General features: G+C 43.7%; 1 protein-coding gene across 1 annotated transcript in view; it reads right to left on the reverse strand.

The window, feature by feature from the left end:
- Nucleotides 1–12,335, reverse strand: part of KCNK1 (potassium two pore domain channel subfamily K member 1) — a 29,981-nt gene extending 17,646 nt beyond the window's left edge. The window contains exon 1 of the mRNA XM_031591915.2: nucleotides 11,751–12,335. Within this exon, the coding sequence (XP_031447775.1) occupies nucleotides 11,751–12,105 (355 nt within the window). The 5' untranslated portion in view covers nucleotides 12,106–12,335. The remainder of the gene's footprint in view (nucleotides 1–11,750) is intronic.
- Nucleotides 12,336–12,843: the final 508 nt, after the last annotated feature.

Consider the following 12,843-nt stretch of genomic DNA (forward strand, 5'->3'; position numbering starts at 1 on the left):
GGGAAGTTGAAAACAAATCTGTAAGCAGCATATTTCCATTAAAATGCAACCTCACACGGAAGAAAGTGTTATCTACTAAATACAATGGGGAATAGGAATTTATACTTCTAATCTTGCAACTTATTTGATACGTGGAACTCAGGAAAATGACTAGCATCAGCTCCCTTATTTGGCAGAAAAAGACACGCACTACTTACATATCTTCACAAGATGCCTCAATATTTTAAACTCAAACCAATCAGATGTGACAATGCATTTGCATGTAAATAAATCCTCTCTCTACCTGCAGTTTTAATAGCAACTTCTTAGAAATATGAAGAATTCAAAAACGCACAGAGCAAAAAAAGAAGCAAATCAACACGAGCAGCAGCAATCAGTGAATCAACTGACCAAAATATAGAGAATTAAACTGCAGTTTCCACTTTCATGGAAGGTATATTTCATCTGGAATATTTATTTCTAACTTGAAGGTAACACTTACAGCTTCTAAAATTAAAATAAACAGTTTACAAAGGGGCCAAATTGAAATATTTCTCAGATGAGATGGCTTGTTTTAAATCACGGTCGTAAATGTGATTTTTGATGGTACTCGGCTATCTGTATATAGTCTAGCTGGATATGCTTACCACTTTATGTTCAAAACAGAACATAAAGAAAATATTTCAGCTGTCATGAGAGCTAAGCTACTGAACTGTAAGCAAACTTTACAGATATTGAATATTGAATCATTCACATGTTTAGAACAGCCCATAATAGCAAACACCAACTGCAGGAACCATAAACTCAATTAGTCAGACTGGAATTGGGATAGCCAGGATTATCACAGCTGTATACGTGCTACCAACAAGTAAGAGGAAAGCAAAAGAACAGCACTGTAATTGCACATACTATGATGAAGAAGCACAGATAGCTTTGTTCAACTAGAAATTATTTAGAAGTAAATAGCAACGTAGTGTTGAGAACAGTAAACTACAGATACAAGACATTCGGACAACAATACAAAGATACAAACAGAGCAACTTCAATGTTGTACAGCATCAAACACCAAACTGCCTGTTCAGACTAATGGTAATTTATTTTAAAATGATGTTTCTTTAGTTTGCTAGCAAAATGCCTCTTGGTCAGATATTTGATGTCTTTGGAAATTCTTGCAACTACTGTAACAGAATTCAGATCTCATTTCCTTAAGTCCCAGTACCTTAAAGTTGTATATGCATGTGAACCTGCATAGCAACCACCCAGCCCCCTTCTATCAGTGCATTTGCAAATGGCCAACAAGAAAAAGGTTAGACTGATCCAACCCGTGACTAAGGGAAGTGGGATGCTGTAAGCAGGACCTCTCAGACCTCTGTACACTGTGGGGAGGAGAAGGTGATAAGCTGGCTGGTAATCCCAAAATAAAGGCCTGGCACTGAAGAGCCTGGCTCAGCAATGTGTGAATTGACAGTCTTCATATCTTACCAAGGGAAATATTTCTTTGCAAGAATCTGGCCCCAGGAACACATCCTGGTTTCTTGTAATCGTCAGTGATCAGGATTTATAAAGAGTAACTAAACAGGGTAGTATGACTGCATTAGTTCCTTCTTAGTTTCAAATATTATGAAATTTATCATATAATATTAATTACTTAGTGGGAAAAAATACAGCTCCCCTCAAGATGCATGCATCTGAGGAACAGCTGATGGATTCCTGTCAGGGTGTAGAAATATTTCAGTGATGGCACCTTTTTTAACAAAGAGAGGAGCCCTGTTAAATTATTTCAGTTTTGCTAGCTGTCATTTTAATCTTGTTTGAAATAATGCTTCTTCACAAGGGGCAGTCAGCAATTGCCTGATGCATCATCAGCACAGGAAACATGTTCTTAGGTTGCCAGCCCCTTCCTTACATCTGTTGTCAATTTGGCTGCACACTGGATTCTTTTCATGCTTTCTCCAAATTGTCATATGAGGCACCTGATTTAATCTAAGATGTCCTGCTGAGAAAGAAAATCTTTTTCCTTTGTGGGTCTACCCCTATTGCAGTACTTGTAGCTTATCATCATGCAGCAACTCAGAGCAAACTAATCCTGCAGAAAGTGATTACTTTTTTCCTGGGCTGATAAGCTGACTCGGCTAACTCTTGTGGGCCAGGAAGCAATAGACCTAGCACAGGGAATAAGGTAGGGCCATAGGGTGGCAGACAGGAGTCCAAGCTGCATTCCTTCCAGCAGTAGAGTTGTTACGCATCTCAGCACATTCGATTTTATTTCATCCTCATAAGGGATGAGTCCAGGCACAACTAAGCTGATGTCTCAATGACTCTTAGAACAGTCCAGAACAACACCTGAGAAGCATTCAGTCACTGAACTGGGCCTGGTGTCACCTTTTTGGCTTGGCTGGCGGCCGGTGTCCCAGACTTGGCAGAGACTGGAGCCAACTACAATTCCAAATAGAGGCTGGAGGAGACCATCTCTTCCCTCTCTGCATTGATGCTATAAATAGGGGCTATGAGGGGTGGGGGAGGCTGGCCTGCTCTCTCTCTTTTGCTGCTGCTGCCCTTCTTGGTTCTACATCACGTGGAGCACCATGGCGGAAGGCCAGGCACTGGATCCAGACCTGGTGATCTTTCTGTCTGCCTTTATTTCTCTTTCTCCTTTTCCTCTCTCTTTCAAAGTTATTAAGGCAGGCAAGGCTTATTTGAATTTCCTATCAAATCCAACAGCTTAGGTAGATAGAATTGTGAAAAGGCCAACGCATGTAGGATACCTGTTTTGTAGAAGTCTCCTATTAAAATTTATCATTTTTCCTGATATATATGGTCCTTGAATACTGTTTTACCTTAATCTAACCAGGAGGATTAGTGAATCCTCCCTGCCTTCACGGACAGGAAGTGACACATCCTGAGCAAACACTTTGCTAAGCATAAGGCAACCAGCACACTAAAGCTGAGCAAACTCTACCTTCTTCCCACAAAGGCTATTCATGCGTCTGATAAGTTATCTGGGCTGTATTAACTGATAACAGTCTTGTTATCTGCACTGAGTACACAACGGTACAACCTCCTAGCTGGGAGTGGCAATACTTCTGCAGTCTCCACTGAAAAAAAGATATGGAAGTATGTATTACAGACTGATACGGAGTTTTTAAGTCCTTGTTCAAGTAGCTGCAGTTTTCACTAATACTACTAAACAGGAAAAGTATAACTGACAAAAACAAAACAAACAAAACCAATAACAACAACAAACACCACAACCATCCAAAGCAAGAAAATGATGTCATGAGGAAGTGTATCTGCAAGATGGAAAAAAAAAATCAGGTTATGGTAAAGGAACGTGGCCCAGGAGCAGAGAAATGCAAGGAAACATTCACATGCTCCTATCCCGATCACTCCTACACAGTCTTTCACAAATGTCTTTTCTCCTCTTTGCCTTAGTTCATCCTTTTGCAGAATGCATACAGAAGTGCCACTCTATCACATAAGACATAGAGCATGACGAAAGAGCTCCAGAAAGTAAAGCAGTACTTAGATGCAAACGCTTCAGTATCTACTGATAGAAGACTGTTCAGAAACATCAGAGATTATCACCCTTTCCCACCTGACATCTAAGAACATGGCATAATGCAAGGCTAAAATCTGGAACTCAAAAATCTGTTAATGATGTTAAGAGAGTTCCTAGTTTTGATTGAGATCCATTACTAGTAACAACTTCTAGTGTGAATGACATTTTCCTCCAAGCAGCATGCAAAATTGTCAGATGGCAATTACCCCAGAAAGCTTGACCTGAACATGCAATTGGCTTCAATTAGTACAAACAGCTGCACTGAAAGGTCTGACTAAGAGATTTTTGCACTATAGATAGGCGGAATATAAATAAATAACTTCATAACAAAGTAAGGCAGGAACTTGCCCTATCCTCAGATGTTCTCTTTTCTTATCAACGTGAATTGCTGATTCACAGAACACAACATCAGACATTTCTGCACGCTGTTTGCTTGCCTAATGGGAGTTGCAATAATGGACTAGAAGACTGGCTGGGGGAGAGAATTTTTTATAAGATATTGTTTAACTCACCTATGGGCATCAGCATCTGTTACATAACAGAGCTTCATTACCAAATGCCAACCATTCAGATGATTGACAGCATTTTGCATTCGTTCCGTGCATCACTCTAACACTTCTCTATAGCAACATCTTTCAAACAGTAACAACACATTTTTGAATCTTAGCCATCTTGAAATATTGATACAGCAGTATAGCAAAGTTAGAATATGACCATGAAAATATGTTACAAGACATGCTGCAAACTATTTAAAATTTAATTGCCCAGTAGATCATACAGCCTGAAGATTCTAAAATTCTCAGAGAAATGGCAGTTCTCCGGTTTGACACAGTTTTCTCATTTATGTAGGTTTTTCCTGTTGAAGCCTATCTCTTTCTTGTACAATATATGGTTGGTTAACAGCTACTTAAATAATACAGAAAGTAGAGACCTCGTGGCCTTTTCATGTTAACGTTCAATACAACAAGAAATCTTCATGGCTTTTCTCAGCCTTTTATGAAGTTACACATAAAGGCTTGTACACACAGTTGTTTTCCATAACAGCTTTCTTTAAAGCCATGACCCCTATGAACTCAGCCTACTACTGGGGAACAGGCAAAATTATAATATTAGCCTTGCCTTTGCATTTGGTGACTCTGAAGGAACAAAACCCTTTTCAAACTATATAATAAACAAAGGAAAGCACCCACTCTAGCTTGCCTCTGGACTTTGGCACTACTATGCGTTGTATGTTGCAATGTCTGAGCCTGACAATCATATTTTAAAATGTGTTCACAGTGTTCCTTGTAGGTTTAAAATAACAAAGTAAAAGTCCAACTGTCACGTCAGAGATAATTCAATACAAGCTTTAAGATAAAAGCACACAAGTCCCACTCAATTCAGCACTACCATCCTCTTTAGTCTTCTATCACTTTATCCTTCTTGCTGTGAAATCATCTTGCATTTTAAACCAATTACAGTAGGTATCCAACACATGCATGTAACAGAAAGGAAGAAGAACTTTGTAAAACAGTAAATTTTACAATCGCTGTTGTCTGGCTGCTTCCTTTTTCCTCGACACAGGAGGCTTTTGCCCTGCAATTCTGTACCTCATTTAGCTTCAGGACACTGGGTGAGTCACGATTAGGCACATTACAATGGAAAGGAAGATGCAAAAGCAGACATGCACTTGTGCCAGAATTCCCACAGGCTTAGCAATTGGGAAGTTTTCTGTAGATCAAACTATTTTTTCTCTCTCAAAGGTACAAAAGACAAACCCTGTGCTCAAGCTTTTATCCTCACTGCATGTTTCTATAAGAAAAACCTGGCACACAGCTTCTACCAACACTGCAGGAAATATTTAAGCTGAATCAGATGCGTACCTTTCTATTTTAATGGCATACCACCACATCAATACCAACTGTATGCAGTCCCTTTACTGTAAATGCTGAAAAATATTCAGCATCTAAATAAAATATTTTTGTATTGATTTAGAAAAGGACTCCCTCAGCATAACAGTCAGCAATACCATATAGCTAGTAGAACAAAGAAAAAAAGTTCCAAAACATAAATGCTTCCTGATGTTAATTTTCATTTTTAAAAGTCAGAATCCTGAAGCTACGTTCATCTATTCTTAGGATTAAGTTTCTGCTTACAAAAAAATAATAATAATTAGTGACTTTTTTCATTGTACAACATATTACTCAACTCTGTCATTTCAGTACTTCTCTTCCCTGAAACTAAGACAGTCTTAAATTCTTACAAATGGTGAAGATTTTATGAAAGAATTTAAGGTTACTTAACTGATTTGAGTAAAATACTATTTAAATAACTGAAAGACATGAAAGCAAGTACTCAGGTACTACACGTAGGATGAAACTCAGAAGTACGTTTTAGCCTTTTCCTTTTGGTTTCTGAGGTTATTTTTAACATTTTCAGAAAATACATTCCATGTGCAGAACATTAAATGCAAATGAGGAGCAAGAGATGACAAAACCCCATTTTCAGGGCACCAGTTCTCTCAAAAGCTGCGTTTGTAATGGTGTAAAACGGTTTGAAAATGTTCTGCGCATAAGCTACTCTAAGCTTTTGCACTGTAATAGAGGACAGTAAAAGGATGCACAAAGTCTCTACTCTCTGTTAGGTTAACATCAGCCCAGACTGATGATTTTAAAGAGAGAGAGAAAGAAGCTGCTATTAAAGTTTCTGCTGGTACACAGCATGCAACTTTAGTGGAGGACATAGCCCTGCTTTCTCTCATGCTAAACAGTGGTGTGGAGACTACTGGGTTGGTCTGTTCTGCTGGTGAAACCTGTTTCCCAGCTCAGCCTCACCCCCCTGCTGCTGTCATAAAGCACTACTTAAGCACTCTCATTGCTTCCGGATCTGTATTCCTCTGAAGCCTCAAAGGTACTGTGATACTTTCTGAAACTTAAGCTACTGGTATGAAAATCAGTTGAGAGCCATGGTAACACAGATGATGCATCAGCAGGAAAACTCACCGGTTTCATGTCTGTGCTTTAGTGGCACCTGGGGAACCACTTGGACTGATATGAAAAATTTTCTCCAAGTTTTTATTCTCTGTTTTCAGAGAGGAATGCACATCTTTCCAGTGGAAAGAAAATTCATGTGTTCTTGCAAAAGCCACTCCGATACTTCTATGAAGCAAAGCCACTTGAAAAGCTTTCCTTCATTTCTTTCTTTCTTTTCCAGTTTTTAATTACATTACTTCTTTCTCCTTTGAGAAATGCAATCTTACAAAAGATTTTAGCTAGGTTCTCAGGTGGAAAAGCAGCAGACCACAGAGTCTTCACCAGTAACTACTCTAGAATTGGAACTAAGCATTGTACAAATATCATAACCTTTAAGCAGCTGACCTCAGGTCCAGAAACACAGTTGGAAGTTAGGCAGCAAACTTTTGAAAAAATATATATATATTGCTACTTTCTACTCCTGAAGGCGTGAGAACTTGCTCAAGTATGCCAATCTTTCTCAAATTGAGAAGATTTCATTTCTGTACATGCCAGGAAACATTGTAGTCTTCATATGGTTCAGCAACTTGAACATGGAGCAGGGGCTCAACCAGGAATTTCTCTGGAACTGTGATGTTCTTCTTTAAGGAAAAGTATAGATGATTAAAACGATGACGCAGTGGATCAAATGAAACAGAGAACAAAGAACAGCCAACAGACTGAAAAAACTACAGATCTCAGAGAATGGTTATTTTGAGTTATATAGATGTGGAAGTGAAAATCCCATTCAGTAATGGTTAGGAACTGCAGGATTTGGATATTAACTGTACACACATTACAAGTCCTGTTCTGAAGGTGTACATAAGTTTTAGCTTAGGATTCAATTTAGGGATGTCAGCAGAATGGCAATAAAAACTCCAACTTTGCAAAAGGATTACAAACTTTTTAACAAAAGGCAGATTTTTGAAGAGATTACTCTTCCTTTCAAGATATAAGAATCACGGGACAAAATAAAACCAGAGTAATAATTAGAAATAATAAGAGGGTAATCAGAAGCCACATTATCTATTTGTGAGAAACTGAAAATAATTTTAACACATCAGAAATAGAGAAATAACAAAATTAACATTTACAAAAGGAGTCAAATAACAAGCCCAGGGTAGAATATCATCAACTCAGTCCTGACCCCAGTTACACTGCGTATCAAACTAGGTTCAATGGACTGCTTCATTCATTTATTTATTTTTCTTCCAGAAGAGGAAAAATGACCTTAGACCTGACACAGAAAGATGAGAGAGGCATCAACAACAGTCCTTCCAGTGTGGAGAGCTGCAGGACTAGCTCCACACCACTGAGATGAGAGCAAGGCAGGCAGCACAGCGGGATGCAGAAGTAAGGACAGAGTATGTAAGAGCAGCACTCCACCCATCACCAGCCATCACTGCTCTGAACAATAAAGCAGTAATGCTATTCCATAGCTTCTCTGGTTTCTGCCAGGAGATAGGCTATACTACTCATTGGCCTGCAAAGCATAAACACTGGATTAGAGCTAGGGTTGCCACCCTTTATTTCAGCAAGTACAAACTGATAGCTGTGGTCACATGAGACACCTGCAATTAAAGCCTGCATGAGAGGACAGACCCGGATTTCCTCTCTGCTACCTTCTATGTCAGTGGAGAACACAAGAGCTTTGTCTCAGGCACACAAGAGGTAATGCAACCAGGCTATTGGCTGGAACTGTCACCTCTGGTAAGTAAAAAGCAACTCACATCCTGAAGCATTAAGAAAAGGATATTTCCTTCTCAAAATGTTTGCTGTCATTGATTTTTACAAATACCGGCATTTTGGAAATAGTCATGTAAATGACTTTTATTTGCCTCAATCTCAGAGAGGCTGATAAGTTGGAGGTTTTTTGTTTTGTTTTCTTAAACTTAAGTCCCTTATCTAACAGTTTTAAATTTGAAGTTGTTTTGACTTCATTTAATGTTGCCATGCGCTCTAAGACAGGGATTGTGACACAAAGCATCCAATCTATCTTCTCAGTATTGTTGCATCCTATTTGTCTTGTTTTCTCTTACAGACTAGCACTGTATGTCTTATAAAGCCGTTTTCTTTCTTCTTCCTCAAGTGAGAAGAAAACCATTAGAGTTCAAATCTTTGTCCTGAGAAGAGCATAAAGCAGACCTCACCTTAAAACTCTCCTATGCCCCATACGAAAGCAGCTTAACTCTGGGGGTGGACTGAAATAGGGCAGTGGCAAGTCTGGAGCTGCTTTGCAGTCAGTAAAAATGGAAACATACCCCAAGAGGAGAGCAGACACACAGGCAGACAGAATGACTCTTTCACTCTGTGCATGATTACTGAAGCTATGAGGTGGGACTGGACGCCATGCCTGATTCTGGGGAGGTTGGAGATTCATGATCCTTGAGGTCCCTTCCAACCCTGGCCATTCTGTGATTCTGGGACCACCTCCTAATCAATCTGTAAGGAGACAGCTACAGCAAACAGCTATGGCTGTTCCTCCAGTGCCAGCTAACATTAAACCATTCTCCAGGGGTTTGTGTTCACATCTCTCCAAGCAAAGGAGGGAAAAGAACGTGGTTTCCTCACATCCTAAATCAACATGCAAACAGTCAGCACATTGAAAGTAACCCTGCCTTGGCATCTTTCTCGACTCACCTCTTCATTTCTTTCACTTTCCTTACTGACGCTCCAGCATAAAGAACATTCCACCACACACTGCAGCACAATCTAGCTTTGTCTCCTACAGCATCTCGAGCAAACCACATTTTCCTGTGAGTGCTGTTGCTAAGTAACTAACTACTCCTACAAGAGAAACCAAGTTCCCTCCCAAAGTTTGGCATCCCCACCCTGGTGAGTAGCTGCAATTTATCATAGGTATTTAAATGATCCACAAGTGCTACACACAGGAGCAGCACAAGGAAGCCTCAGTTTTCCGCTGGAGACAGAGATAACCAAGTTTAAACCACCATAAAGTTTGTATTTTTACATACAAGAGCAAACAGAGGTGGTTTCAACGCAGTCACTGCTACAGCCTGCTGAAGCCTCACCCCCAGCCCACAGCAGGGACATGTTGCAGTTTGTGGCTGTCCTGGGGCAGTCTGCGCACACAGCCCATACGAATTTCTTCCAAGAAATAATTTACCTTACTGTTTTTATTTTACAAATGCCATCCATTGAAGAATATTTCAGAATTCTTAACTGGCTTTATCATCTTTTTCAAGGATTTTTTTCTAGTTAGGATGAAGCCAGCGCACATAAAATGAAAGGGAGGGAACAAGAAGTAGAGTTGGGGGTGCTGAGATCAAACACTTTCCCTATGCATTCTACATAGAAAACTAAAAGGCTGCAGGATAAGCTATGTCCTCTGTGTGCATTTGTTTACATGATGAATGGCAAATTCTATCAGCTGAACCTAAGGAACATCCTCCAAGTGCTCCCTGTAATTTCACATTGCCTCTCCTAGCCCAGAAACATGGTACCATCAGTCGGGATCAGCAGAATCGCATTTGTCAAAAAAACTTTCCACCTTTCTGTTAAATAAAAACTCTCTGTAATAAGCAGACAACCTGATCTGTATACTCAGTGACTTAAAAAAAAAAAAAAGTTACTGGTCGTTCCAATAATTCAGGCAATGCCAAAATAAGATCAACTACACAGCAAAACAGTCAATGCCATTACTGGTATCAGCTGATTAAGTTAGCATTAGTAGTGCGAGCAATCACTGTGGGGCAGTGGAAAAAACACGGCATATTTTGTATAGTACCAACTGACTGCCAAGGTTTGGATCGCTGGAAGGGCAGCACTCTAGACAACTTTTTGGTGAATTTTTGAAGCTCTTCTTAATCAAAGAGCTTCTGCTACTAATTCTTAGTGAGGAACTCAGCCGTTCTAGGTTTTCACAGTCCAGCTTCCCAGCATAAAGGCCTGAACTCATTCTTCTCAGGGAGGCTGACCAATACACCCACACCTGAAAGATAACTGCTTTGAAAAATAAGCGCTTACAAAAACTTTGGCCAAAAGAATGTTGCCTCAAGATTTTCAAAATACCATTGAACACTGCTATCTGGAACCAAGTAAGCATTATATAACATTAAGCCAAAACTGACAGTAAAGAAAAAAACCCCAACAACAAACAACCCACACACCAAAAAACTGCCACAAACCAAACTACTGACATTTAACAGCTGGGTATTTCCCCCCAGTTCAGACTGAAAGAGATGCAAAGGAGGCTGAGACCCTGATAAGTGCTTCTAAAAGCAATGAGAAGTTGTAAGATGGGCACCTCGCTTGATTTCCAAAAGCACCTTCCTGGGGGGGGGGGGGGAGGGGAGGAGCAAACCTGGCACATTGCCTGCCTCTTTAAGGACTGAGCAAAGTCAATACTTTTGCTCTCGGTGCTAAGTAGGGCGGACTTAAAAATACAGCTTCATTTTTAATAATTTAGCACGCAGAAGGACATCAGTGTAGATGTTTGCGGAAGGTAGCACTAATTCATCAGAGACACCTCTTACACAAGAGATTTCTGCAGCTCCTGGGAAGTCAGGCAGCGGCTCGGATGTCCCCTGCTCTGCCGTCCCCTGCTCTGCCCTACAGCCATTTGCGGGCGCCCCTTTGCTATCACCGTCACAAGGCAGCCCGACGTCCTCCCGAAGCCAAGGGCAGGTGGAATGAAAGTTACATCTTTGCAAACGAGATCAACTCAGAGCCTCTGCACCACGGCTCCGTGCAAGGCAGAATCTCTTCTTGCCTCCACTGCGAGATGCTCCAAATCCGACACCGACCCACAGAACCGGAGGGCTACAGACAGACCGACAGCACCCCGTGCTCCGTGAAAGGCGGAACGCCGGACCTCCGGCGGAGCAGCGGACGCCCCGCGGCCGGCTGTGCCGGCGGTACCGGCCGGCCGAGCGCGGCTTCCAGGTGCGGCAGGGCAGCACGCTGAGACTCAGCGAATTAAAGACACTCTCTTTCCAGGCACCCACCCAGCCGTTGGTTTTTCCAAAGCCAAGCAAACGACGCCCCGGCTCGCCCTGCCTCGGCCGCTCCGCCCGCGGCCGGCCTGCTCGGCGTCCCCCTCCCGCCGCGAGGCCCCGGCCCGGCGCGGCCCCGCGGGTCCCCGAGAGGCCGCCCCGCTCCCCGCGGAAGGCCGCCCCGGGGCCGCGGGCGGCAGCCGGGGGAGCCCCGATCGGTGAGGCCTCCGGCGCCGCGCGGTGTCGGGCCCGCCGCCGCCGCCTTACCCGTGGTAGAGAGCACGGTGCTGGCGAAGAAGAGCGAGGAGGTGAAGTCCCAGTTCCAGTTGCCCGAGGCGTTGCTGAGCACCGAGACGCCGTAGTTGCTGGCCTCCAACACCCGCAGCAGAAACTGCTCCAGCTGCTGCTCCGACAGGCACGCGTGTTCCACCAGGAAGCGCTGCTTCAGCTTGCCCAGCTCCTGCCGCAGCAGGTCCTCGTAGGGCAGCTCCACCGAGGAGAAGACGACGGCACCGAACACCAAGTAGAGCAGGTAGCCCAGCACCAGCAGGGCGAAGCACCAGGCGGAGCGGTGCTGCTCCACCAGCCGCACGCAGGAGCTGCCCGCCAGCGACTGCAGCATCTTCCCGGGCCGCCGAGCGGGAGCGCGGCCGCTGCCGCCTGCCGTTGCTGCGCCTGCCGGCTCGGAGCGCGCGGAGCGGCGCTGATGTGGCGCTCACGTGGCGGCGCCGCGCAGGTAGCGCGCCCGGGGGCCGCCCAGCCGACAGCCGCCGCGCCGGGCGGGACGGGACGGCCTACGCGCGCCGTGCCTCCGTCCGCGTTCCCTAGAGGACGCTGGGCGGGAGTCCCGGTGCAACCCGCTGGGGCGGGGCGGGGCGGGGCGGCCGGGGAAGCCAGGCAGGGCGTGTGTCTTCCCCTTCGTGCGCAGGAGTGCGGGAGGTCCCCCCGCCTCGCTGTGGAAAACGAGTCTCAGCGAAAGCTTTCCCCGCGCCTCTCGGAAGGCACTCGGCAAAGCAGGAGGGGGTGATGCCCCAGAGCTGCCACTTTGGAGCAGGACACGGAGCTGCTGTTCACTTGGGTTCACCGAGGAGTTCTGGCTGCAGGAGCTGGTGGCCTCCGTCAGAGCCGCAAGGTAAAAAAGGGACCCTTTGGACTGAGGTGTGAAGCAGGGAACCTACAGAAGCCCATCCAGGCTGAACTGCTCTGATTCTGTGCTTCATTCCCGAAAATCCTCACTCTTTTAATGGCAAGAAGTGTGTGGCTACTGTTCAGAGCGGTTCCCATAGCGAATACAAACACACACAAGTACGAATACACAAGTCCATCCAGCCCTCTGCGATGGTCCAAAATGAAATGTTTC

This window comes from Phasianus colchicus, chromosome 2, assembly GCF_987193195.1.
Source record: "Phasianus colchicus chromosome 2, bPhaCol1.hap1.1, whole genome shotgun sequence".
In the NCBI taxonomy this organism is placed as follows: domain Eukaryota; kingdom Metazoa; phylum Chordata; class Aves; order Galliformes; family Phasianidae; genus Phasianus; species Phasianus colchicus.